At 38.2% G+C, this 23,821-nt stretch overlaps 1 protein-coding gene across 1 annotated transcript in view; it reads left to right on the forward strand.

Annotated features, from left to right (window-relative positions):
• The window catches only part of Thsd7b (thrombospondin type 1 domain containing 7B), a 938,083-nt gene that overhangs the window by 513,086 nt on the left and 401,176 nt on the right, over positions 1 to 23,821 (forward strand). Inside the window, exon 11 of the mRNA XM_085840847.1 lies at positions 17,862 to 17,991. Within this exon, the coding sequence (XP_085696973.1) occupies positions 17,862 to 17,991 (130 nt within the window). The remainder of the gene's footprint in view (positions 1 to 17,861; positions 17,992 to 23,821) is intronic.

The raw sequence follows: 23,821 nt of genomic DNA on the forward strand, positions 1-23,821 counted from the left end.
TGGAAAAAAATCTTAAAAAAAAAAAATCGTGACAAGCTATTTCAGGTTCAAGCTATAGCAGTTGCCATAAAGAACTAATATACTTTCAATAAACATTTACAAATCTTCATAATGGTCTTGCTTATATATTTCATTTATTCTAAAATTCTTTACTGTTTACTTTCTATTGCAAATGGCATCTATTAACTTTTACTTTTAGTAGCTTGTTAATTATATTTATACAGGCCATTCATATTTAGACATAGATCTGGAAACTTCACTAAAGTCTGTATATTAGCAAAATTGTATCAATATTATATTGAAATATTAATACAAACAGGAAAACTTAATTTGTTGAACAATAAAAATGTCATTATTCTTAAAAAAATAAACTGCTATCATTCTCTGCTAACTCATCTCATGGAGACCAAAGCCCACTTTTAAATTTACATATCGATTTAGTCATTTACTCCACATTCCCTTTTAACCATCCCATGAATCAACATTCCAAGACCTTAGCCCCTTCACTCTTAGGAAAAGGATAGCAAGTACATTTATTTTATTTTTTCTAACATTGCAAAATAATTCAGGGATCTGCCTGCCTTTGTAAACTTAGCTAGGTGGGATCTACCTCTTGGACCACTCTTGGACCTAAATTTGCTCTGCCCTAGGCTGACCTTGGACTCAGGAACCTACCTGCCTTTGTAAGTATAAACAAAAAACTTAGCTGGGTGGGATCTTACCCTGAAATCACCACTCCCAACCTTTTCATCTCCTTCCTTAGTATTTTTTCGGCAAGCTGTTCATAGTGCAGTTATCTCTGTTTTTCCAGGTCTGTGAAGTCCCTCATATAATTCATACTGCATCCTTATATTTGCATAATTAAGAAATAATGTATTTTTGAATTCATGTTTTCAGAGTTCTTTTCCACAGCCTTAAGGGCTGTTCTGAAGGTCATATCATCCTAACATTTTGCTGAGATCTCAGCCTTTCCTGCGGTCTCTGATTATCAAGAACTCAATAACCTTGCCAGAGAGGACATTCTTCACAGGAGGAGCATGAAAATATGTACAATATTATACAAACAAGCCTCCTGCCCAAAGCAGCCATCAATACTCATGGAGGTCCATACCCTGCTAGCTCTGCTCCAAAGTCAGGGACTGTGTCATTCCCTTCATTAGTTGGCTAAGCAGGACTTGGCATCCATGCATACACATGATCAACATCTCATTCAAGTTCTCCAAAATCCCTTTTCCCCAACTGAGGCTTAAAATTATAACTATCACCAGTGTGAACACACACACACACACACACACACCTTTTTCTCTCTCTCCCTTCCTCACCCTCCTCCTTCTTCCTTCTCTCCATATCTTTTGATCCCTTCTATTTTTGAATTGTTTAAATTGCACAATGTTTAGTTGCCAAGTACTATTTTCCCTATTTACATTGTTTATTATAAAATGGTCCCTCTGCCCCCTGTTCCCCACTAGAATGTAATGTGTTTTCTGTTGTACTGCCAATTTCTAGAATAGTTTCTCACTTGAGAGGATTTCAGCATTGTTGGAGAATAGTCCAGAACAGCCCTACACAGTTTTCATCTTCTAATCAGTACAGTATGACTTACAGCTTCATAATCCATTAATAGTGTTGTCAGGCTGGAAGTATCTAGTGGGATCTCTTTGTTACTCTTCTTCATAGAGTCAAAGCCAAGATGGATGAATGCCCTCACTCTTTTCTCTTTATTGAACATGAGTTTTTTTCCTAGTCCACTGACAAAGTATGTTTAGTCTTCTTGTGCTCTGTGTGTGTGTGTGTGTGTGTGTGTGTGTGTGTGTGTGTGAGAGAGAGAGAGAGAGAGAGAGAGAGAGAGAGAGAGAGAGAGAGAGAGAGAGAGAGTTCTGACTGAAGCCTTATTTGTGCCCTGGCCACAGGTTCTATCTTCTATTTCCTAATTTAGTATACTGACCTTAGAGCAGGACTCTCAACACTCCCACAAAGACAATTTACTGAATATTGAAATATTTTCTCACTTTCTTGCTTTTATAAACATGCATTTATGAAATACTGTAAAAACATTTCAAAGATAATCACAAGGGAAACAAAAAGGATTGAGTGTACAACCAAAGGAACATTTCAAGCAATAATAATACAGAAAAAAATCTGGGTCTTTATTAGTATTTAAGAGAATTGGTATTATAACACATACTGTGTTATCATCCTACTGTCAATGATGTAACTGTGGCTGTGTTTTTAAGAACTGCACTTCTACCAGTATATTCTGAAGCATTACTATAGGAGTAGTATTTTTAGATGATTTTCACTGAACTAATTTTGGTATATATGTGTGGGATGGGATGTAGATGTTATAAACTTACACATGAACTGAAAATTTCTCATGTTCATGGTCATCACTGAGTTCTTTTGATAAGCTCTACAGTTTACAAAGTAAAACATGTATACTTTAAATTAATTAAAAGGAAATGGTTCCTCAGTTATAGTTTCTGTCAGAAAAGTTTTTAAAAGGATGTCTCTTGTTATATATTAATGTCTCCCTTTTCCCATCGATGAAAAAGCATGTGAGTGACTGAGTGTTCATTCATAGTTTTCATTCATTCACTCTTTGTAACCAACAACCATTTGTGAGATTGACTACTGGATTTTTGTTCCTATCCAATTCCCCCATCTAGACATAACTGACATCTATTCTATTTCCCCTTCACAATGAGGTTCATGTATCCTCCTTTGAGGCCTCCTTGCTACTTAGCTCCTCTTAGTCTGTGGATTATAGCATTGTTATTCTTTTTTTTTTCTTTTTTTAAAATTTTAACTAGGTATTTTCTTCATTTACATTTCCAATGCTACCCCAAAAGTTCCCCATACCCTCCCCTCCCACATCCCTACCTCCCCACTCCCACTTCTTGGCCCTGGTGTTCCCCTGTACTGGGGCATATGAAGTTTGCAAGACCAATGGGCCTCTCTTTCCACTGATGGCCTACTAGGCCAACTTCTGCTACATATGCAGCTAGAGACACAACCTCCAAGGGGTACTGGTTAGTTCATATGTTGTTCCACCTATAGGGTTGCAGACTCCTTTAGCTCCTTGGGTACTTTCTCTAGCTCCTCCATTGGGGGCCCTGTGATCTATCCAATAGCTATCCAATAGTTGGTGCTGGCACAACTGGCGGTTATCATGTAGAAGAATGTGAATTGATCCATTCTTATCTCCTTGTGCTAAGGTCAAATATAAGTGGATCAAGGAACTCCACATAAAACCAGAGACAGTGAAACTTATAGAGGAGAAAGTGGGGAAAAGCCTCAAAGATATGGGCACAGGGGAAAAATTCCTGAATAGCTTGTGCTGTAAGATCGAGAATCAACAAATGGGACCTCATAAAATTGCAAAGCTTCTGTAAGGCAAAAGACACCGTCAATAAGACAAACAGGCCACCAACAGATTGGGAAAGGAACTTTACCTATCGCAAATCAGATAGAGGACTAATATCCAATATATAAAACGAACTCAAGAAGGTGGACTCCAGAAAATCAAATAACCCCATTAAAAAATGGGGCTCAGAGCTAAACAAAGAATTCTCACCTGAGGAATACCCAATGGCTGAGAAGCACCTGAAAAAATGTTCAGCATCCTTAATCATCAGGGAATTGCAAATCAAAACAACCCTGAGATTCCACCTCACACCAACCAGAATGGCTAAGATCAAAAATTCAGGTGACAGCAGATGCTGGCAAGGATGTGGAGAAAGAGGAACACTCCTCCATTATTGGTGGAATTGAAAGCTTGTACAACCACTTTGGAAATCAGTCTGGCGGTTCCTCAGAAAATTGAACATAGTACTACCAGAGGATCCCACAATACCTCTCTTGGGCATATATCCAACCGGTAATAAGGACACATGCTCAACTATGTTCATAGCAGCCTTATTTGTAATAGCCAGAAGCTGGAAAGAACCCAGATGCCCCTCAACAGAGGAATGGATACAGAAAATATGGTACATTTATACAATGGAGTACTACTCAGCATTGTTATTCTTTACAGATAATAATGACTTATGAGTGGATATGTATTATGTTAATCTTTCGGGGTCTTAGTTAACTCACTCAGGATGGTCTTTTCTAGTCCCATACATTTTCTGGCAAATTTTATGATGTCATTGTTTTTAATAGGTGAGTAGTTTTCCAATAGATGAGTAATATTCCATTGTGTAAAGGTAGAGCATTTTCTTTATCCATTCTTTTGTTGAGGGACACCTAGTTTATTTCCAGTTTCTGGCTATTAGTAATAAAGCTGCCATGAATGTAGTTGTACAAGTGTCCTTGTTTTATGATCCTTTGGGTATATGCCCAGGAGTGGTAAAGCTGGGTCTTAATGAAGATCAAGGTGGGTAATAGTGCTGGACATTTCTTTAAGTGATTCTCTGCCACTTGAGATTCCTCTGTTGAGAATTCTATGCTTAGATCTCTACTCCATTTTTAATTAGATTATTTAGTTTTTTGATATCTAGTTTCTTGAGTTCTTCATATATTTTGATAATCAGCTTTCTGTCAGATGTGGGATTGGGGAAGATCTTTTTTCATTCTGTAGGATGCCATTTTGTCCCATTGATGGTGTCCCTTTCCTTATAGAAGCTTTTCAGTTTGGGGAGGTTCCCTTTACTTATCGTTGGTCTTAGTACCTATACAATGGGTGTTATGTTCAGGAAGTTGTCTCCTGTGCTAATGTATCCACGGCTATTTCCCTCTTTCTTGTCTATCTAGTTTAATATATCTGGTTTTATGTTGAGGTCTTTGATCCACTTCAACTTGAGTTTTGTACAGGGCGATAGATATAGATGTATTTTCATTCTTCCTCATGCTGACATCCAGTTAGACTAGTGCCATTTGTTGAAGATGCTTTCTTTTTTTCCCCATTGTATAATTTTGGCAAAATTCAAGTAAGTATCCATTGGTGTGTAGGTTTACTCCTGTGTTTTTGTTTCTATTCTATTGACCAACCTATCTAATTTTATGCCAATAAAAATCCACAGAATCAACTAAACTTGTCTCACAGGGGATCACAGAGACTGACCCACCAAATAGAGAGCCTATATAAGAATAATGTAGGCACTCTGAACATATATGTTACAGTTGTATAGCTTCGTCTTGTGATACTCTTATGAATGGGAGCAGTCTCTGTTCTCTGACTCTTTTGCCTGCATTTAGGCCCCTTCTTCCTGGGGCTCCTCTTTCACCCTTAATATTAGAAAAGGTGCCTAGTCTTCCTGCCACTTGATATGGTAGTTAATATCCAAGGCAGTTCTGCCCCTTTCTAAAGAGAAGCAGAACAGTGGATGGGATGGGAGGACAAAAGGGGACCTGGGAGGAGAGGAGAGAGAGGAAACTGTGGATAAGACATAAAAAAAATCAAAAAATAAATAAAGAAATTGATGATAGACAAATGATGGATGATAGATAGATGCATAGATAGATAGATAGATAGATAGATAGATAGATAGATAGATAGATAGATAGAGATAGATAGTTAATATATCATACATACATACATACATACATATATACATTCATTCTGTAGAATTCCTCACTTGTGACATCCCCTCAGTACTCACAAACTTTCAGATTTTGAAACATTTTAGATTTTCATGATAGAAATTTGTCCCATGCCTAGTTATTATGCTTCAGAGCCTCGTTAATGAGGTATTCCTTTCCCTGAAGGCACTAAATCTTAATTTCCCAAGGTAAAAGAATTTCAGATACTAATACTTCATGAGTAGCTACAAAAATAACTAAAATTCAAGAAAAGCACATCATATGCACACATGTGTCAAGAGTCTTTGTTTACTTCCTGATAAAACCTATGGTGGAAAGTGAAAAACTTCAATGTTTTGATTTCAGAGTTGTTTTCTTAACTTTCTGGTATTTTCCCCCCAACAGAAACCATACTCCAAAGACTAATGTTTAATATCTATGCTATCCCTGGGACCTTGTGCTCAATAGACCAGTTTGTATACATATGCATATCCTGAAAGTAGAATGGTGAACTAGGATTTATAGAGCTGAGCTACAATGGCTGGTGGTAGCTTTCAAACACAGCAAGGTTCATCAAAGCAAATGGTCATGCAATCCATTTCACCTCATGTGAGGAAAATGGATGTAGTCAGAGGGTCAGGTTATCCAGAGTTTCCTGCTACCTATGCTTCTCTGAACTACATTTTCCTTCTTCTATGACACCTGCATGCCATCTGCCCTTGAATACAGTCTTATCCATAAATAGAATCACTTTCTACCCTTTAGGACATATGCACTGATAGTACAGAACAGTATGAATTATTGTAAAGAGGTTTCCTGAAGAGACATGTACTCTGATATTTCTGGCTGATGTTGACAGCATCTTGAGTTTCTGTTCCAGAGGGCATCTAGGCCTCCAGAACCCTTTTGTATGCAACACAACATGGTATTTTGGTCTTAACACTGATGGAGTCCAACATATTAGGAGCCCAGTAGCAGGCAGCTACTCATCATCTCATTATCTAAAATGAAAAGAGGTCAGGACAGGGACAGGGGAATGAAGAAATCCCTGTCATATCAGCACATGTTCCCAAGGGGGCGGGGGGAGGGGGAACAAGTGAAATGTGTTGGTATAAATGGCATTGTTAACTCCCTTGTTTCTAGTACTCATTTCTAATTATACTCATTACAATGTACTTTGCTGTAGGGCAGGCTGCAGTTTTAGATGTGTTAAAAGCTGCAATGATTTTGGTGGTTGTTTATGGGATGAAACCCGGGTGGGACAGTCTCTGGATGGTCCTTCCTTCCCTCTCAGCTCCGAACTTTGTAACTCCTTCTATGAGTATTTTGTTCCCCATTCTAAGAAGGAAGGAAGTAGCCACACTTTAGTCTTCCTTCTTCTTGAGTTTCATGTGTTTTGCAAATTCTATCTTGGGTATTCTGAGTTTCTGAGCTAATATCCACTTACCAATGAGTGCATATCATGTGTGTTCTTTTGTGATTGGGTTATCTCATTCAGGATGATATCCTTCAGATCCATCTATTTGCCTAATAATTTCATAAATCCATTGTTTTTAATAGCTGAGTAGTACTCCATTGTGTAAATGTACCACATTATCTGTATCCATTCCTCTGTTGAAGGACATCTGGGTTCTTTCTAGCTTCTGGCTATTATAAATAAGGCTGCTATGAACATAGTGGAGTGTGTTTCCTTATTAAATGTTGGAACATCTTCTGGGTATATGCCCAGTAGGGGTATTGCTGGGTCCTCAGGTAGTACTATGTCCAATTTTCTGAGGAACTGCCTGACTGATTTCCAGAGTGGTTGTAGCTTGCAATTCCAGCTTGCAATCCCACCAGCAATGGAGGAGTGTTCCTCTTTCTTCACATCCTCACTAGCATCTGCTGTCACCTGAACTTTTTATCTTAGCCATTCTGATTGGTGTGAGGTAGAATCTCAGGGTTGTTTTGATTGCAAATCCAGACACTATTGCATATGCCAGCAAGATTTTGCTGACAAGACCCTGATATAGCTATCTCTTGTGAGGCTATGCCAGTGCCTGGCATCATACAGAAGTAGATGCTCACAGTCATCTATTGGATGGAACACAGGGCCCCCAGAGAAAGAGCTAGAGAAAGTACCCAAGGAGCTAAAAAGGTCTGCAACCCTATAGGAGGATCAACAATATGAACTAACCAGTACCCCCCAGAGCTTGTGTCTCTAGTTGCATATGTAGCAGAGGATGGCCTAGTTGGCCATCAATGGGAGGAGAGGCCCTTGGTCTTGGGATGATTATATGCCCCAGTACATGGGAATGCTAGGGCCAGGAAGTAGGAGTGGGTGGGTTAGGGAGCAAGGCAGGAGGAGTTTATAGGGGATTTTCAGAGAGGAAACTAGGAAAGGGTATAGCATTTGATATGTAAATGAAGAAAATATCTAATAAAAAAAATAAAAATTTGGAAAAAAAAGCTGCAATGATTTACTTAATGTTTTTTGTTCCTGTGGCTTGGCTAATCATATTTTATGTTTGGTTTCTTTTTTGACATATTGAATGAATATAGAACTTTGCTCTAGGTGTGCAATATCAGCTATTCTATCACCCTGAAAACTTTGCTTGTTAATATGACAATTTTTTTGGCCCCACACAAATAGACATTCTGATTCAACTCTTAGGGTTGATGAGTGAGGAGATGTGGAGAAGTATTTCTTGAGATTTTAATGTGCAGCCAGGCTTGGGGACTACAGGAGATAAGGAAACCTTGACAGAGCATGGGTGACTTGAGGGATGATGGAGAGAAGCCAAGCTGAAGGCCTCTCACTACTGGGAAGGGGCATGTTCATTAAACTGTAGGTGTTTTAAGAGCAGCAGTACTGTTTGGGGGAAACATCTAACAGTGTGAGCAGGAGTGTCTCTGACTGCCCTGCTCTTGGGATCCTTTTCCTTCTGGGTTAGCATGCCCAGCCTTATTATGAGGGTTTTTACCTAGTCTTACTGTGCCTTGCTATGACATGTTTGGTTGATATCCCTGGAAGGTCTTTTCTCTTTTCTGAAGGGAAATGAAGAAGTGGATTTTGGGTTGCAGGGAGGGTTAGGAGGAGTGGAGGAAAAGAAACTGTGGTCAGGATATAGTGTATGAGAAAAGAATGAGAAAAAAGAAAAGAAGTAGTGGTCAGAGATAGAAAATAGAAGAAAATGGAGAAAGCCTCAAGAAATGTAAAGTTGTTGCTTAGGCTTTATCAAGTGCATGACACACACCAAAGAGAGAAAATGTTTATTTGTCTTGACTCTTATCTTGCATAGTTTATGCAAATATAAGGGAGAATTGCTCCCTCTGAAGTATTTGTGAAAGTCTTATCCAGAAAGCATTTTGAGCTCACAGGTTGGTTTTTTTCACATTTGCAAGATGCTTTAAATTCCATTTAATCAGGCATTCCTAACAGCTGCCCTGTGAATTGGCCAGGCAGTATTACCCACACAGGACAAATAAGAAAATTGAAGCTCTGAGATGTTAAGTGCATTGCCCAAGGTCATATAGCAGCTCGGTAATGAGCCGGGATTAGACACCACAGCCCAGAAGTCCTGTCTGTTGCCAGTTTCACTGAATTTGGTTTCTGTTGCAAAGTGAATGATGATTATGAAATTTAAGAGTATAGAATACTTTTCTTTTCAGGCAATGTTTCAAAGTGAAATAAATAGATGGTTATGCTAAAGCCTCTTTCCAACATTCCTAAAGTGTTTGGCAGAAGAGTTTGGCTTAATTTCACCCATGTATAGATGAGTCTTTGACTTCCTGTGCATCTTGAGGGTCTTTAATCCTGGGCTTCATGCACCTGCTCTGAGTATCCAGCACTAAGATGAATAAAGAGGAACTATATGAAAAATCTTTCTACATGCAACAATTCTGCAACAACACATTATTAAAACCACTTATACTTCCATTTCTCCTTGAAGAAAGAGAGACTACAAGGTTGGTGGCCTTTGGAAAATATAGTTTATCTTATCATTTCTAAACTCAAATAAAACTTCTCTAAAAGTTTTCCTAGAGAACTTTTGCATTGTTGTCTGCCCACTGAGCTTCTCTTCTGCTGCAAAAAAAAATTCATAATGTATTATGTATATTCCAGTTTCCCATACAGAATCCAGCTGAGTGACCCACAGAGAGCAGATATCTGATAAATATTTATCAACAATGACAACATTGTGTGTGCTAAGTGCTCCCCTATGAGATCTCAAGACTCCTGATAGTCTGTTACTTAAATGGGAGAGAGGCTGGTACTAAATTCCTGGTTTTGTTCATTTTCTATGGAGGAAGCTAACTCTGACAGCTTCAAGAGCTGTGGTGAAGAGGAAAAGAGGCATTCTCTGGTGTATAATTAATCAGAAGAGAGAATATACCTCACTTGTGATGTAATGAGGAGACTTGGGCTGTCTCACCTCATACTATGGTATCTATCTACAACCTTGACTTGAAAGCTATCTCCTTGACAAGCCAAGTGTGAACTCCTTTCCTTCACACTCATGTACTTTGTTGATAGGCTGTTTATACTCTTTCTGATGTAGGGTTTATTTGGAATGCTTCTACCATAAGCACACATCTAAAGTGTACTTCGCTTTCCCTTTAGTTTTTAATTTATTGATTCATGAAAAGGAATGCCAGGGTCGTCAAATAATACTTGATAAATGGGTGAGCAGCTATCTCAAATAAAATATGGTGGCAAAAATTAAAAAGGGCAAGTTGGCCAGTTACCAGATCCACTGAATAACTTGGGGAACAGCTGTGTAGAGTGTCTTTCACACACTCTTCAAATGAAAACCTGGGCTTTAGAAGAAACAAAATGTGTGTATGTGTGTGTGTGTAGCATGCTATATTTCATTTTTTGATATATTTTATATTACTTTATATTAGTTATGTTATATTCAAATAGGTGGCACTGGTGATGTTGTTTGTCTGAGTAGTCAAAATATTTATGCAAACTGAGGTACTTGTAAAGTGAACCAAAAAAATGATTGCTATTTAAGCAAAGATAGCAGCATGAACCAGGACTTCTCTCAACAAACATGGCACTGATAATCCCATTTTTTCCTCTTCATTGGAAGGGGAAGGATTAACTCTCTGGGAACATAATATAGAGAGAAGTTATTCATGGTCTCTTCTGCGGGCATACAAGGTGGAAAACAAAATAGTTTGTAACTTCTCTTCACCTTTTAGAAAACTACAGATGATTCAATTATTGGAATGTTTTAGTCACCATTCTGGGCAGAATGCATATGCTTTAAATGCAATATCTCATGAAACCTTCACATCAATGAAGAACAAGATTTTTTTTTTCCAGTTTTACATCTAGGGTCTCTTAGTTAGGGTTTCATTGCTGTGAAAAGACATCATGACCAAGGCAACTCTTATAAAGGAAAACATCTAATTGGGGCTGGTTAATAATTTCAGAGTTTCAGAGTTTCAGTCCATTAAAGCACGACAGAACACAGGCAGATATGGTGCTGGAGGAGCCAAGAGGTCTACATCTTGATCTTGATTCAAAGGCTGTCAGGAGGAAGGTCTTTTCTACACTGGGTGGAGCTGGAGCACTGAGTCCTCAAAGCCTACCTATACAGTGACAAACTTCCTCCAACAAGCCCATACCTCCTAATAATGCCACTTACCATGGGCCAAGCATATTCAAAGCACCACAGAGGGGAACTTGCAGTTAAAGAAAAGAACTGAATTGTAATAGCTACTAGGGTTGCAGAGTGGTAGCTGACACTAGGAGGTAGTTAAGCATGGCTGCTTATGAAAATGAGAATCTTAGAATATCACTGGAATCATGATTTTTGCTTCCAGATGTCTAGAATCAGAGAGGAACTAGCAGCTTATATTTTTGTTGGGATGGTACACTGTCTCTGTGAAGGGGAGGAGGCTGAAAAAGAAGAGCTCAAGGTCACATGCTTAGCGGAGCATCAGTGCCATGAAGCATGTTGAAATTCTTGAGGTCTGTCAAGAGTTGGAAGTTTTGAGAGGAAAGAGGCCATCTGGAATATCGGAATACTCCAGGAAGCATTGCAGTAATTATCCTGCTTTGCTAACAGGCAATAATCCTGTTTGATTTTTGTATATATATATTGATCTCTGGGATCACCTCACCTTGTATGTTCATCTCCAATGCCGGGTCACATATCTTCACCCCTGCTCTGCCATGCATGCTGTGTATCTACATTGGCATGTTCAGCCAGTTGAAAACTTAATGTCTACCTTTATTTCACAATTCTATGATCAACACTCATGGCATTTAATTCAGTGTGATGTACTCCAGTTTACCTGGAAAAATCACACTGAACTTTTTTTTTATATACTTATTTTGTTTGTTCTGTTTTGTGCTGGGAATTGGTAGTACAGGCCCCCACTGTGCCTCTCTAAATGTCCCTTAGTGTTTGGAGCCCACTCACGTATTTTCTATGTTAAATATAATTCCAATCTTTAAATTGTCAACTTTTCTAAATGTTACTTTTTCCCACTATAATTAATAACTTAAGCTTAATTATCCCTGATGGCTTAGTGATGACAGAACACGCATAAATCAAAACCAAATTTCAGTGAATTGTTTGTTAGCCATAATCATTCTTAAGCAATTGTTTATGTTTGCAAATGAACACTTTAATTTATTGTTATTTTTCATAGGCCTAATGAGGTGGGAAATATCACTCACATTACTGACATTTAAGCCTTCTGTACATAGGTGGGCAGCTAAGGAACTGTTTGAAAGGAAGCATGAAACCATGAGCTATGATTAATATTCTTTCCTCTGAAATATTTGCTCTTTTAATGGAAAGATCATAAACTTTGCTACCAGTGTAAGGCAGTCTAATTGTATAAAAGTAATTTTGAGAAGCTATTTTCTTCTACCCCTATCCATTTCTTATCTGTAAAATGGGAACCATGATAATAATGATAGTATTAATCATACTAATTTCTGTCTTGGGAGTTATAGTAATAAAATAAGGCAGTATATGCAAAATACTAAGAACATATGTGATATTAAGCTTATGGATCATTCCTGAGAACCTTCTGTTTTATATGTATAAATAATCTCTAGGTATCTTCTATCTGCAAGCCACCATATCTACCTCCACACCTTCTCTCCAGAAATCATCTCTCCTTGTAGTCAGTGGAGAAGGAAGGCTGTGTCTGGTGCCATTTGGTGAAAACATCCTCAGATGTTCTTACCTTGCCTTGCCTGGCTTCAGACCTTTGATAGAAGCTACCCAAAGCACTCACATTTCTTGTTTCTCTTGGATACATACAAGCTCAACTCACTACCCCAAAGCTGGCTTCCATAGAGACGTGTTTTGAGAATATCTATTACAGCCCCATTCTAGCTGTGCGCACTGCCTACTGTTGTTTTTGCCACAGGATCACTTTATCAAATCTGCTATTCATGACAGATTCATGGAAAACACTTCAGAACTGACTTTTCACTATGATCATCCAAGGAGAAAGGCATAGACACAAAACGTAATGGATGCCCTACATATCCTGGTATTGTTTCTTTATCTCAAGCTTCTCATTAATTCTATTGTTGTCTTCAAACTCATATACATTTCCCTTCATTAAAATAAAGTGACCATTGTTTCCCCCTCTATGAACATTTTGCCTGTATGCTAATTGATTGTTTCTACCATAGAATCTATCTTTTTTAGTATACCCTTGAATAACCACTGGATATGGCTATCATTGTGATGCTTACAGCTTTTGATCCATTCGATATAGAGTCAAGCCATGAGGGCAGTGTGTTTGTTTCTGTGTATGTGTATGCATGGTATGGGAGCATGAATGAAATCCATCAAGCCCTGCTATATATAGATCTAGTCTTTGTCAGGTATTCTCTCTGTCTCATTCTGCCCTCTCCTCCCAGTACTTGATTACACAATCCTCCTCCCGTTCCTCTTTCCCCTTCTCTTTTGAACAGGCTCAGGGACATCCCTTGCTCCAGTCGCTAGGGAACCTGCATGAATACAAAGGTGCTCATCGCTACCTATATGCAGGAGCCCTAGGTCCAGCCCATGGTTGCTCTTTGGTTAGTGATTCAGGCCCTGAGAGCCACCACAGATCCAGTTTAGTTGACTTTGTTGGTCTTCCTGTGGAGTCTTTGTCTTCTCTCTTTCCCTCATTCTTTCTCCCAACTCTTTTGTAAGACTCCCTGAACTCCATTTATGTTTGGATGTGAGTTTCTGCATCTATTTCCATTGACTGCTGGGTGGAGCTTCTCAGAGGACAGGTATGCTAGGCTCCTGTATGCAAACATAACATACTATCATTAATAGTGTGAGGAATTTGTTCTTGGCTATGGGATAGGTCTCAATTTGGGGCAGTCATTGGTTGGCCAATCCCTCAGTCTCTGTTCTGTATCTGTCCCTGCACATTTTGTAGGCAATACAAATTTTGGGTCAAAGGTTTTATGGGTGGATTGATGTCTTCATTCACTGGGAGTCTGGCCTGGCTACAGGAAGTAGCTACTTCAGGATCTATTTACCCCCACTGCTATGAAAATCAGCTAGAGTCACCCCCATGGACCCTCTGAGGCCTTACTCCATCCCAGGTCTCTGGTACATTCTAGATATTACTCCCCCTAGCCGATCTTTCTGTTCTCTCCCCTACTTTCACTACAAATAATTTCCCCCATACTGCCCCACTCCCCTTTCACCTCTCTTTCCACCAGCTCCTTCCTTCCATCAACCTCCAATATCTATTTTGTTTCCCCTTCTGAGAAAGATTCAACCATCCTCCCTTGGGCCCTTCTTGTTATTTGGCTTCTGAGTCTGTTGATTTTAGCCTGGTTTTCCTGCACTTGATGGGCAATATCCATTTATAACTGAATACATACTGAGCATGTCCTTTTAGGTGTAAGTTACCTCACTCAGGAAGATATTCTCTAATTCCATCCATTTGCTTGTGAAATTCATGATGTTGTTTTTAATGGCTGTGTAGTATTCCATTTTGTAGATATACCACATTTTCTCTATCCATTCTTCAGTTGAGAGACAACTAGATTGATTCCAGTTTTTGGTATAACAAAAACACTGTTATGAATATAGTTGAGCAAGTGTCCTTGTGGGATGGTGAAACATTTTTTGAATATACACACAGGAATGATATAGCTGGGTCCTGAGGTAAAACTATTCTCAGTCTTTTGAGAAACTGCCAAATTGGTTTCCAGAGTGGTCACACAAGTTTGCACTACCTCCCGCACTGGAGGAATGTTCCCCTGGCTTAACAACCTTGGTAGCATGTGCTGTCCTTGGATTTTTTTCATCTTAACTATGCGTGAATGGTGGATTCTAAGTCCTTTTGATTTGCATTTCCCTGATAACTAAGGATATTTAGCATTTTGGTATGTGTTTCTTGGCCATTAGAGAATCTTCTGTTGAGAATTCTGTTTAGCTCTGTAATACATATATGTTTATTGTTTTTTTTTTTTTTTTGGATTGTTTGGTGTCTAATATCTTGAGTTCTTTATATATTTTGGATATTAGCCCTCTGTCAGATATAGGGATAGTGAAGAGCATTTCCCAATTTGTAGGGTGTCATTTTATCCTAATTATGGTGTCCTTTGACTTACAGTGTCATGAGGTCTCATTTATTAGTTTTTAACCTTAGTGCCTGAGTCATTGGTGTTTTGTTCAGGAAGTTGTCTCCTGTACCAATGAGTTCAAGGGTATTCCCCACTTTCTGTTCTAGTAGATCTAGTGTATCTGGTTTTATGTTGAGGTCTTTGATCCATTGGGAATTGAGTTTTGTGCAGGGTGATAAATATTGATCTATTTGCATTTTCCTACATGCAGAAATCGAGTTAGACCAACAGTATTTGTTGAAGATGCTCTTCATTTTCTATTGTATGATTTTGGCTAACTTTGAGTTAATTTTGTATCCAACCACTTTGTGGAAGGTGTATATCAGCTGTAAGAGTTCTCTGGCAGATTTTTTGGGTAACTTATGTATCTATCATATCATATAATTTACACATTCTTTGACTTATTCCTTTCCAATTTGTCTCTCCTTGATCTCCTTTAGTTGTCTTATTGTTCTAGCTAAGATTTTAAGTACTATATTGAAGAGATATGGAGAGAGAAGGCAGCCTTGACTTGTACATGATTTTAGTGGAAATGCTTAAAGTTTCTCTCTATTTAATTTGATGTTGGCTATTGGCTGGGGTGTTTATTGCCTTTATTGTGTTTAGCTATGTACCTGATATCCCTTCTTTCTCCAAAACTTATATCATGGAGGGGTGTTTATTTTGTCAAACCCTTTTGTATCATCCAGTGAGATGGTCATGTGATTTAGTTTCTTTTAATTTGTTTATATAGTAGGTTACATTGACAGAATTTTGTATATTGAAGCATCTGTGCATTCCTGGAATGAAGCCTACTTGGTCATGGTGGATAATATCTTTGATATGCTCCTGGTTTTAGTTTGTGAGTATTTTATTGAGTATTTTTGCATCAATATTCATAAGGGAAATTGGTCTGAAATTCTCTTTCTTTGTTGAGTCTTTGTGTGGTTTAGGTATTCGGGTGACTATAGCTTCATAAAATAAGATTGGCAGCTTTCCTTATGTTTCTAAATTGTATAATAGTCTGAGGAGTATTGGGATTAGTTCCTCTTTGAATGTTGGGTAGAATTCTGCACAGCACCATCTCACCCAGAGCTTTCTTTGGTTGGGAGAATTTTTAATGATTGCTTCTATTTCCTTAGGGGATTATAGGACTATTCATAGGCTTTACCTGATCTAGATTTAGATTTGATAATTGGTATCTGTTAGGAAATCATCTATATCATTTAGACTTTCCAATTTTGTGGAGTATAAGCATTTGAAGTAATACCTAGTCATTCTTTGAATTTCCTCAGTGTCCACTGGTATGTCTACCTTTTCATTTCTGACTGGTTTTTTACTGTATTTACTAAAAGGATTTATTCATGTCCTCTTAAAGGCCTCTATCTTCTTTATAAGATTGGATTGAAGATCCTCTTCTTGTACTTCAGTTTCATTACGATATCCAGGGTTTATTGTAGCAGGATAGATGGGCTCTGTTGGTGCCATATTGCCCTGAGTCTTCTTGATTGTGTTCTTATGCTGTCCTTTAGGCATCTGGTTTTCCCTGGTGTTGGCTGAATGCTCCTGACAGCAGCAGAACTTATCAGGAAGGTGGAAGGGGATGTTTTGTGGACTAAATAATAGAGATCAGGGTACCCAACTCTGTTGATGTGCTCAGGCAGGCCCCACTCTGTAGGCTGTGTCCCAGTCAGCCCTAACTGGGATATAAGCTGGATTTGACTAGGATAAGATTGGTGGAACAGGGTTCTGAACTGGTTAATCTTGGTGGCCTAGGTTTCCACAGGTAAGCAGGGTGATCTTGGACTCTCTCTAGTCTCCTCCATACCAAAAAGAAAGTAGACAATGGGTCTCACGGAACCATGCAGGCCACTCACCTCTGCAGGTAGTCTTGGGCAGACCAGCTGGGGTAGTGGCTGGATGTGACTAGGATGGGTAGTCAGGAAGGATTCCAAGGGAGCTAGTTTGGGGCCCCAGAAAGTTTCCACTAGCAGGCAGGATGATCTTAGGGTCTTGCAAGGCTCCTCTGACCAAGAAGCAAACTGAGAGCTAGACAGTGGGGCATGTGCCATTTACCTCTGCAGGCTTTCCCAAGCCTAGAATTATTAATTTCAAAAGAAGAATTTCTACCATATAGAGCAGTCTATGGCAAGAAACTTCATATTGAAAAGAATAAATAATGGAAATCTAGGCCCTTCAGGTACTGTTTGAAGTGAAGGAGGGGATATGAGCTTCACACCATGATATAGTATTCTTATGTCACTTGAAATGTAAAATATAAACTTAAAAGATGTTTGGAGCTGGAGAGATTGCTCAGCTGTAAAGAGCACTTGCAGATCTTGCAAAGGGCCAGGTTTGATTATTAGTATCCACATGGCAGCTCATAGCTGTGTGTAACTAGAGATCTAAGGGTTGGATGCCCTTCCTAGGCACCCATCAGGCATTCAGTTGGTTCACAGACACACATGCAGGAAGACACTCATACACAAAAATAAAAATAACATCAATCTTCTAAAAGATGTTTAAATTAAAATGCATTAAAACAGTGGAAACATTTGAGTTTACAGCGAGTGCCTCAGTGTGGAGCTTTGCCCACAGGAGGGAGATTGAGCACTGGCTCCCAGCCTTTGCTGCTTTCATCTTAGCTTCCTTTTACAAATATGCTTAGTTGAACTCTTTTTCACTTTCCTTCCAGATGCTGCCTGGATTTGATCTACATCGATGTAACAGGAGCTATAATTTTATTTCTCATTTTCTTCAGGAAATACTACAATAAAACAATCTCGATACAGGATTATCATCCAGGAAGCAGCCAATGGGGGTCAAGAGTGCCCAGACACCTTGTTTGAAGAAAGAGAGTGTGAAGATATCTCATTGTGCCCTTCATACCGGTAATTAGTTACTTTTGGATTATCATTAGACCTGAGCACAATTGTATCATAATTTTTTTCATATATGTTTGCTTAGTGAAATTTTTAAGTTGTCACATTTTATACTTTTAAATATTCAGCAATTTTCTTTTCTTCACTAGAATGTATTCATTAGAAACGAAGAATATGAATACCTAATTAACAGGAGAATAAACCTGGAGCATGATTGGCTATAAGTGAGCTACTGGAATGCTGCCTCTTCTGCAATCAGATTTCTGGAGAATGATCCAAAAAGAGATGGGATGAGCTTTTATGTAGAATATCTTACACACACACACACACACATACATGTATGCACACATACTACATATATGCGCATATGGGTACAAACACATACAGACAGCCACATACAATCAGACACAAACACATATAAACAAGTTCACATAGACCCAAACAAAACACATACACTCAAACATACATGCATAGGCACATACACACATGAAGACATGTAGATACACACATACACACAAACACTTGTAAACACAGACACACAAACACACACATATGGAGACTCACATGAGTAAATACAAAAAACACATATTCATACAGGAAAACATAGACACAGGCATGTAGACACACACACACATATACAGACACAGACACACATAGATACACATACATACACATACATACATATTTAGACACACAAAGACACACACACACACACTCGTAGACACATAGACTTACACATGCAAATACAACACAAATAGTACAAAACAAACCCCACTACACCGTGAGATACATACTCATCCTGTTGTTTTCATCTTAGAACTTCCAACAAGCCATTAAAAAACAAACTGGGTGTAGCAGCATGCACCTGTAATCTAGCTTTTGAAAGACTGAGGCAAGAGGATCGTGAGTTCAAGACCATCCTGGCTACTGTATATGTATATAAAATCCTGTCTCAAACAGCAAATCAGATGTAAGGTTATGAATATAGAGGATAATATATTCTTGATAATATTTTTATTTATTCTTTGTAAATTATATCCACATGTACACTGTATCTTTAATGATGCCTATTGCCAACTCCACTCTTTTTAATAAGAGAACAGGGGTAACACTTAAACCTTTAATTCTCTCCCTTTTAGAAATTGGAAAGTACTGTTTATGAAACCATATCCAAGTTTTATTTTCAAGTCTTAACCTTCTATTCTTTTTGAATTTGCAAGTTTGAAATTCAATGATAACAGTGCTTTTAAATAATCTTAGTTTAAATGAAGTCAATGATTTAAGATAATAGCTCATGGTTTAAAAATCATATAGTTTTACCAACTCACTCAAAAACGTATTTTGCAAAATTATCTAATGTTTTATCCTGATCATTTTAGAAACTGTGTCTTAGAGCTGTGAGTCTTAAGGGATATTTATTCAGGAATAATGTAGTCTTATTGTTTTTCCAAAAAGAGCTCATTTTAGGTACAAGTTAAGTGCGCCACTGAGAAAGAAGTTCAGCCCTACTGTTCTGCCCATGCTTCACGCCATCATCAGTGATGGACAGCTTGGGGGGGATGCAGATAATGACTGCGATCAGGTCTAGACAGCTCTTTGCTCTCATAACCATGGGGCCATGGTGAAATCACTGTTGGTAATCACCCACTTGGGCTTTGGGTAAATATTGAAACTTCCATGTCCAGAAAAGCGCATTTGAGGAAAGTAGCCAAGTAAAAACCTCAGCCAAATGAAATATTATCAGACATTTTAATAAACCCAGAGTCACTGTAATCAGCAGAAATCTCAGAAACCACTGGTGGCATTTGGTTTTCCTCAATCGTTGCTATTTGGTAGCACTTCAATTTAACCCTTTATGTTTGAACGGATTTTTCTTATTTACCTCCTGCCATTTCCCCAGAAATCAGTTCTACTGTATCCACAACCTACTCTATGCTGTGCACCTCAAACTGAGAACAAATTAACACAACTCTCCGATTGCTGCAACAACAACAGCAACAACAACAACAACAACAACAATCTTGTAATGTTGATCACTAAGGTTCCATTTAGATTTTGATTCCTCTTCACTGGTGTTCTGCATGAAGTTATCCTAAAAATACAAGTTTAGGCGTTTTTTTGTTTTATTGTTATCTTCTAGTTCATTCTCTTAGCTGACTTAAGGGCACATATCCAAATTCACCAAATTAGAACAGAATTGAAATGCCCACCTAGGTTGTCCTACATCATCCAGTACATTAAATTACAGATGAAAGAGAAGACAACATTATGACATTAATCTCTATGCAGAATTGATGGTGAGAAGTAACCAAGAACCAAGGAGCAAGTAACCGCAATGATCCAGTCTCAGGCTACCACTCACTCTGAATGAATCCTAGTGATTCATCTCAAACTTGATAGCTTATCAAACACTAAAACTCTAAAATCTCCTTCCATCTTCTCATTCTGTCTACACAGCACACTACCAGGAGTGAATACCCTGGTTTCATGTTGGTCTGAGACACCTATGATAACTTACCTTAAGGAATCCAAATACATCATAATGAATAATACATAATGATTCAAAAGGTGGGATTTGAGCCCAAAACCACCTCATATATTGTGGATGTGACTATTTTGAGGGAATTTATGTATAAATGAAGTTAATTTATTATTGTTAATAATATTGTTAGAAGTTAATATTGTTGATTTATTTAATCACGACATGCTTTCAATTTCTGTTTCCTGATTTTCAACCAAAATTCTTAGTCATTCTTATTAAAGAAGCCATTGGAAGGTAACTAGTAATATTTTTATTTACTGGTCATATTTTTATAAGGAGTTCATAAGGTGTGGCCTAGTGAATAAAATAGTTCCTGCTTTATCAGACTTCTTGGCTTATATGAAACAGATCATAAAAGCACAGGAACTAAAAGAACAAAAAGCATTCTTAGAATTTGGCCCTTGAGTTTTCTGGAATACTGTGCAGAAATAATTTTAAGAACAAAAACCAGCCGCCGGGCGGTGGAGGCTCACACCTTTAATCCCAGCACTTGGGAGTCAGAGGCAGGCGGATTTCTGAGTTTGAGGCCAGCCTGGTCTACAAAGTGAGTTCCAGGACAGCCAGGGCTACACAGAGAAACCCTGTCTCGAAAAAACAAAAAAAAAACCCAAAAAACAAAAAAACAAAAAACCAAACAAACAAAAACAAAAGCCATCCTCTGTGGGACAAAAACAGACACTTTATTAATTTGAGGAAGGTAACCAGAGAGAAGCCAGGTGACTTCCTCAGAGACCATTTCCTCAGAGAAAAGCAAGTCCTGAAATCTCATCCTATCACATGCATTCCTCTTCTCTAAGATGAACTTGGGGGTAAGGTCTGTCCCTAGAGTCATCTTTTGCATTTTATTCCATGACTGGTGGAAATGGTAGAATTATATCTGAATCCTGGAAGTACCGTATGTTTTTTTAAAGAGCAGAAGCAAAAACCCTAAAATTGGCACCCTAAAATTTCAGATGTTCAGACTTTGAATCTTTTATGTTTTGGTAAAATGCAAGGATTATTCTCCTTTCTTCTTTATATTTATTTTTAAATGGTTGTAAATAAACAGAGTGATCTATGTATATTGAGGTTCTTTTTGTTGTTTTTTAAAATATAAACTAAGATTCACAAATGAAATATTCAAACTCTCAGTAGAATCACAGCTTTAATCCATAAATCTGGATTGTCGAGGGAAGGCAACAGTCAACTGCTACTGTTCCAGCACTGGCTAGAGGGAATTCTATGTTATTTATTTATTTATTTATTTATTGTAACACATGTATATACATGTGCACATGCATATATATATATATATATATATATATATATATACACACATATGTGTGTATGTATACATGCATATAGACACACATACATTTATATACTGATATATATATATATATATATATATATATGCATGTGTACCTATATATCCACACATATATAGACACATACATATATATTTTTCATACATATATCTGTTTAAGGCTGATTATTTTTTTTTAAAGATTTATTTATTGATTATATGTAAGTACACTGTAGCTGTCTTCAGACACTCCAGAAGTGGGAGTCAGATCTCTTTACAGATGGTTGTGAGCCACCATGTGGTTGCTGGGATTTGAACTCTGGACCTTCGGAAGAGCAGTCGGGTGCTCTTACCCACTGAGCCATCTCACCAGCCCAAGGCTGATTATTTGGTTTTTGACAAACTGTCATGATATTTATATCTGTAGAAGAATTATTCTCTCTCTTTCAACAGCCATTAATTGCCTTGAGTTCTTCATATAGGATTACGACTTTGAGATGTCTTAGATTTGTATTATCATGCCAACTGATGTTGTCATTATGCAAGTCTTCTTGAGGCTGTCACATTTTATGAAATTTCTTAAGTGCAGCTTCCCTGTCATATATAAAAGTTATTTTTGCAATGCAGTTGTCATGATTCTCTCTCTCTTTTCTTTTAGTATGTGTAGTTTTAGATTTTATTCTTGCCTTTACAATAATTCACTGCCTTCTAACTTTGTCCACTGTGTTTCTTTCTCTTTTTTAAAAGATATTTTTATTAGCTATTTTCTTTATTTACATTTCAAATGGTATCCCCTTTCCTAGTTTCCCCTCCCAAAACCCCCTAATCCCCTCCCCTCTTTCCCTGCTCACCAACCCACCCACTCCTGCTTCCTGGCCCTGGCATTCCCCTACACAGGTGCATAGAGCCTTCACAGGACCAAGGGCATCTGCTCTCATTAATGATCAACAAGTCCATCCTCTGCTACATACTCAGCTGGAGAACAAGCCCTCTATGTGTACTGGTTGGTTAATATTGTTGTTTCTCCTATGGGGCCATAAACCCCTTAAACTCCTTTGGTCCTTTCTCTAACTCCTTCATTGGGGACCCTGTGTTCAGTCCAATGGTTGGTTGAGAGCATCCCCTCTGTATTTTTCAGGCACTGGTAGTGCTTCTTAGGAGATAGTTATATCAGGCATCCATCAGCAACCACTTGTTGCCTGGGCTTGGTGGTTTTTTGTGGGATGGATCCCCAGGTAGGGCAATCTCTGGATGACCTTTCCTTTCGTCTCTGCTCCACACTTTGTCTCTGTAACTCCTTCCATGGGTATTTTGTTCCCCATTCAAGGAAGGAACAAAGTATCCACACTTTGGTTTTCCTTCTTCTTGAGCTTCATGTGTCCTGTAAATTGCATCTTGGATATTCTGAGCTTCTTGTCTAATATCCAATTATCAGTGAGTACATACTATGTGTGTTCTTTTGTGATTGGGTTACCTTACTCAGGATGATATTTTCTAGTTCCATCCAATTGCATAAGAATTTCATCAATTCATTGTTTTTAATAACTAAGTAGTAAATGTACCATATTTTCTATACCCTTTCCTTGTTGAAGGAGATCTGGGTTCTTTCCACCTTCTGGCTATTATAAATATGGCCTCTATGAACACAGTGAACCCTGTGTCTTTGTTTTATGTTGGAGCATCTTCTGAATATATATATGCCCAGGAGTAGTAGAGCTGGGCCCTCAGGTAGTACTATGTCCAATTTTCTGAGGAACTGCCAATCTGATTTCCAGAGTGGTTGTACAAGCTTGCAATACCACCAGCAATGGAGGAGTGTTCCTCTTTCTCCACATCCTCGCCAGCATCTGCTGTCAGCTGAGTGTTTGATCTTAGCCATTCTGACTGATGTGAGGTGGAATCTCAGGTTTTCTCTAACTCTTAAAATCCTCTGTCTACTCTTTCATGGTGTTGAGCTGTATGTGTAGAGGTTACATTGTAGATGTATGTTGAAGTTGGACACCCTATGGTCT

The sequence above is a fragment of the Mus caroli genome, unplaced genomic scaffold (genome assembly GCF_978045245.1).
Source record: "Mus caroli unplaced genomic scaffold, Mus_caroli_1 scaffold_1, whole genome shotgun sequence".
Classification (NCBI taxonomy): domain Eukaryota; kingdom Metazoa; phylum Chordata; class Mammalia; order Rodentia; family Muridae; genus Mus; species Mus caroli.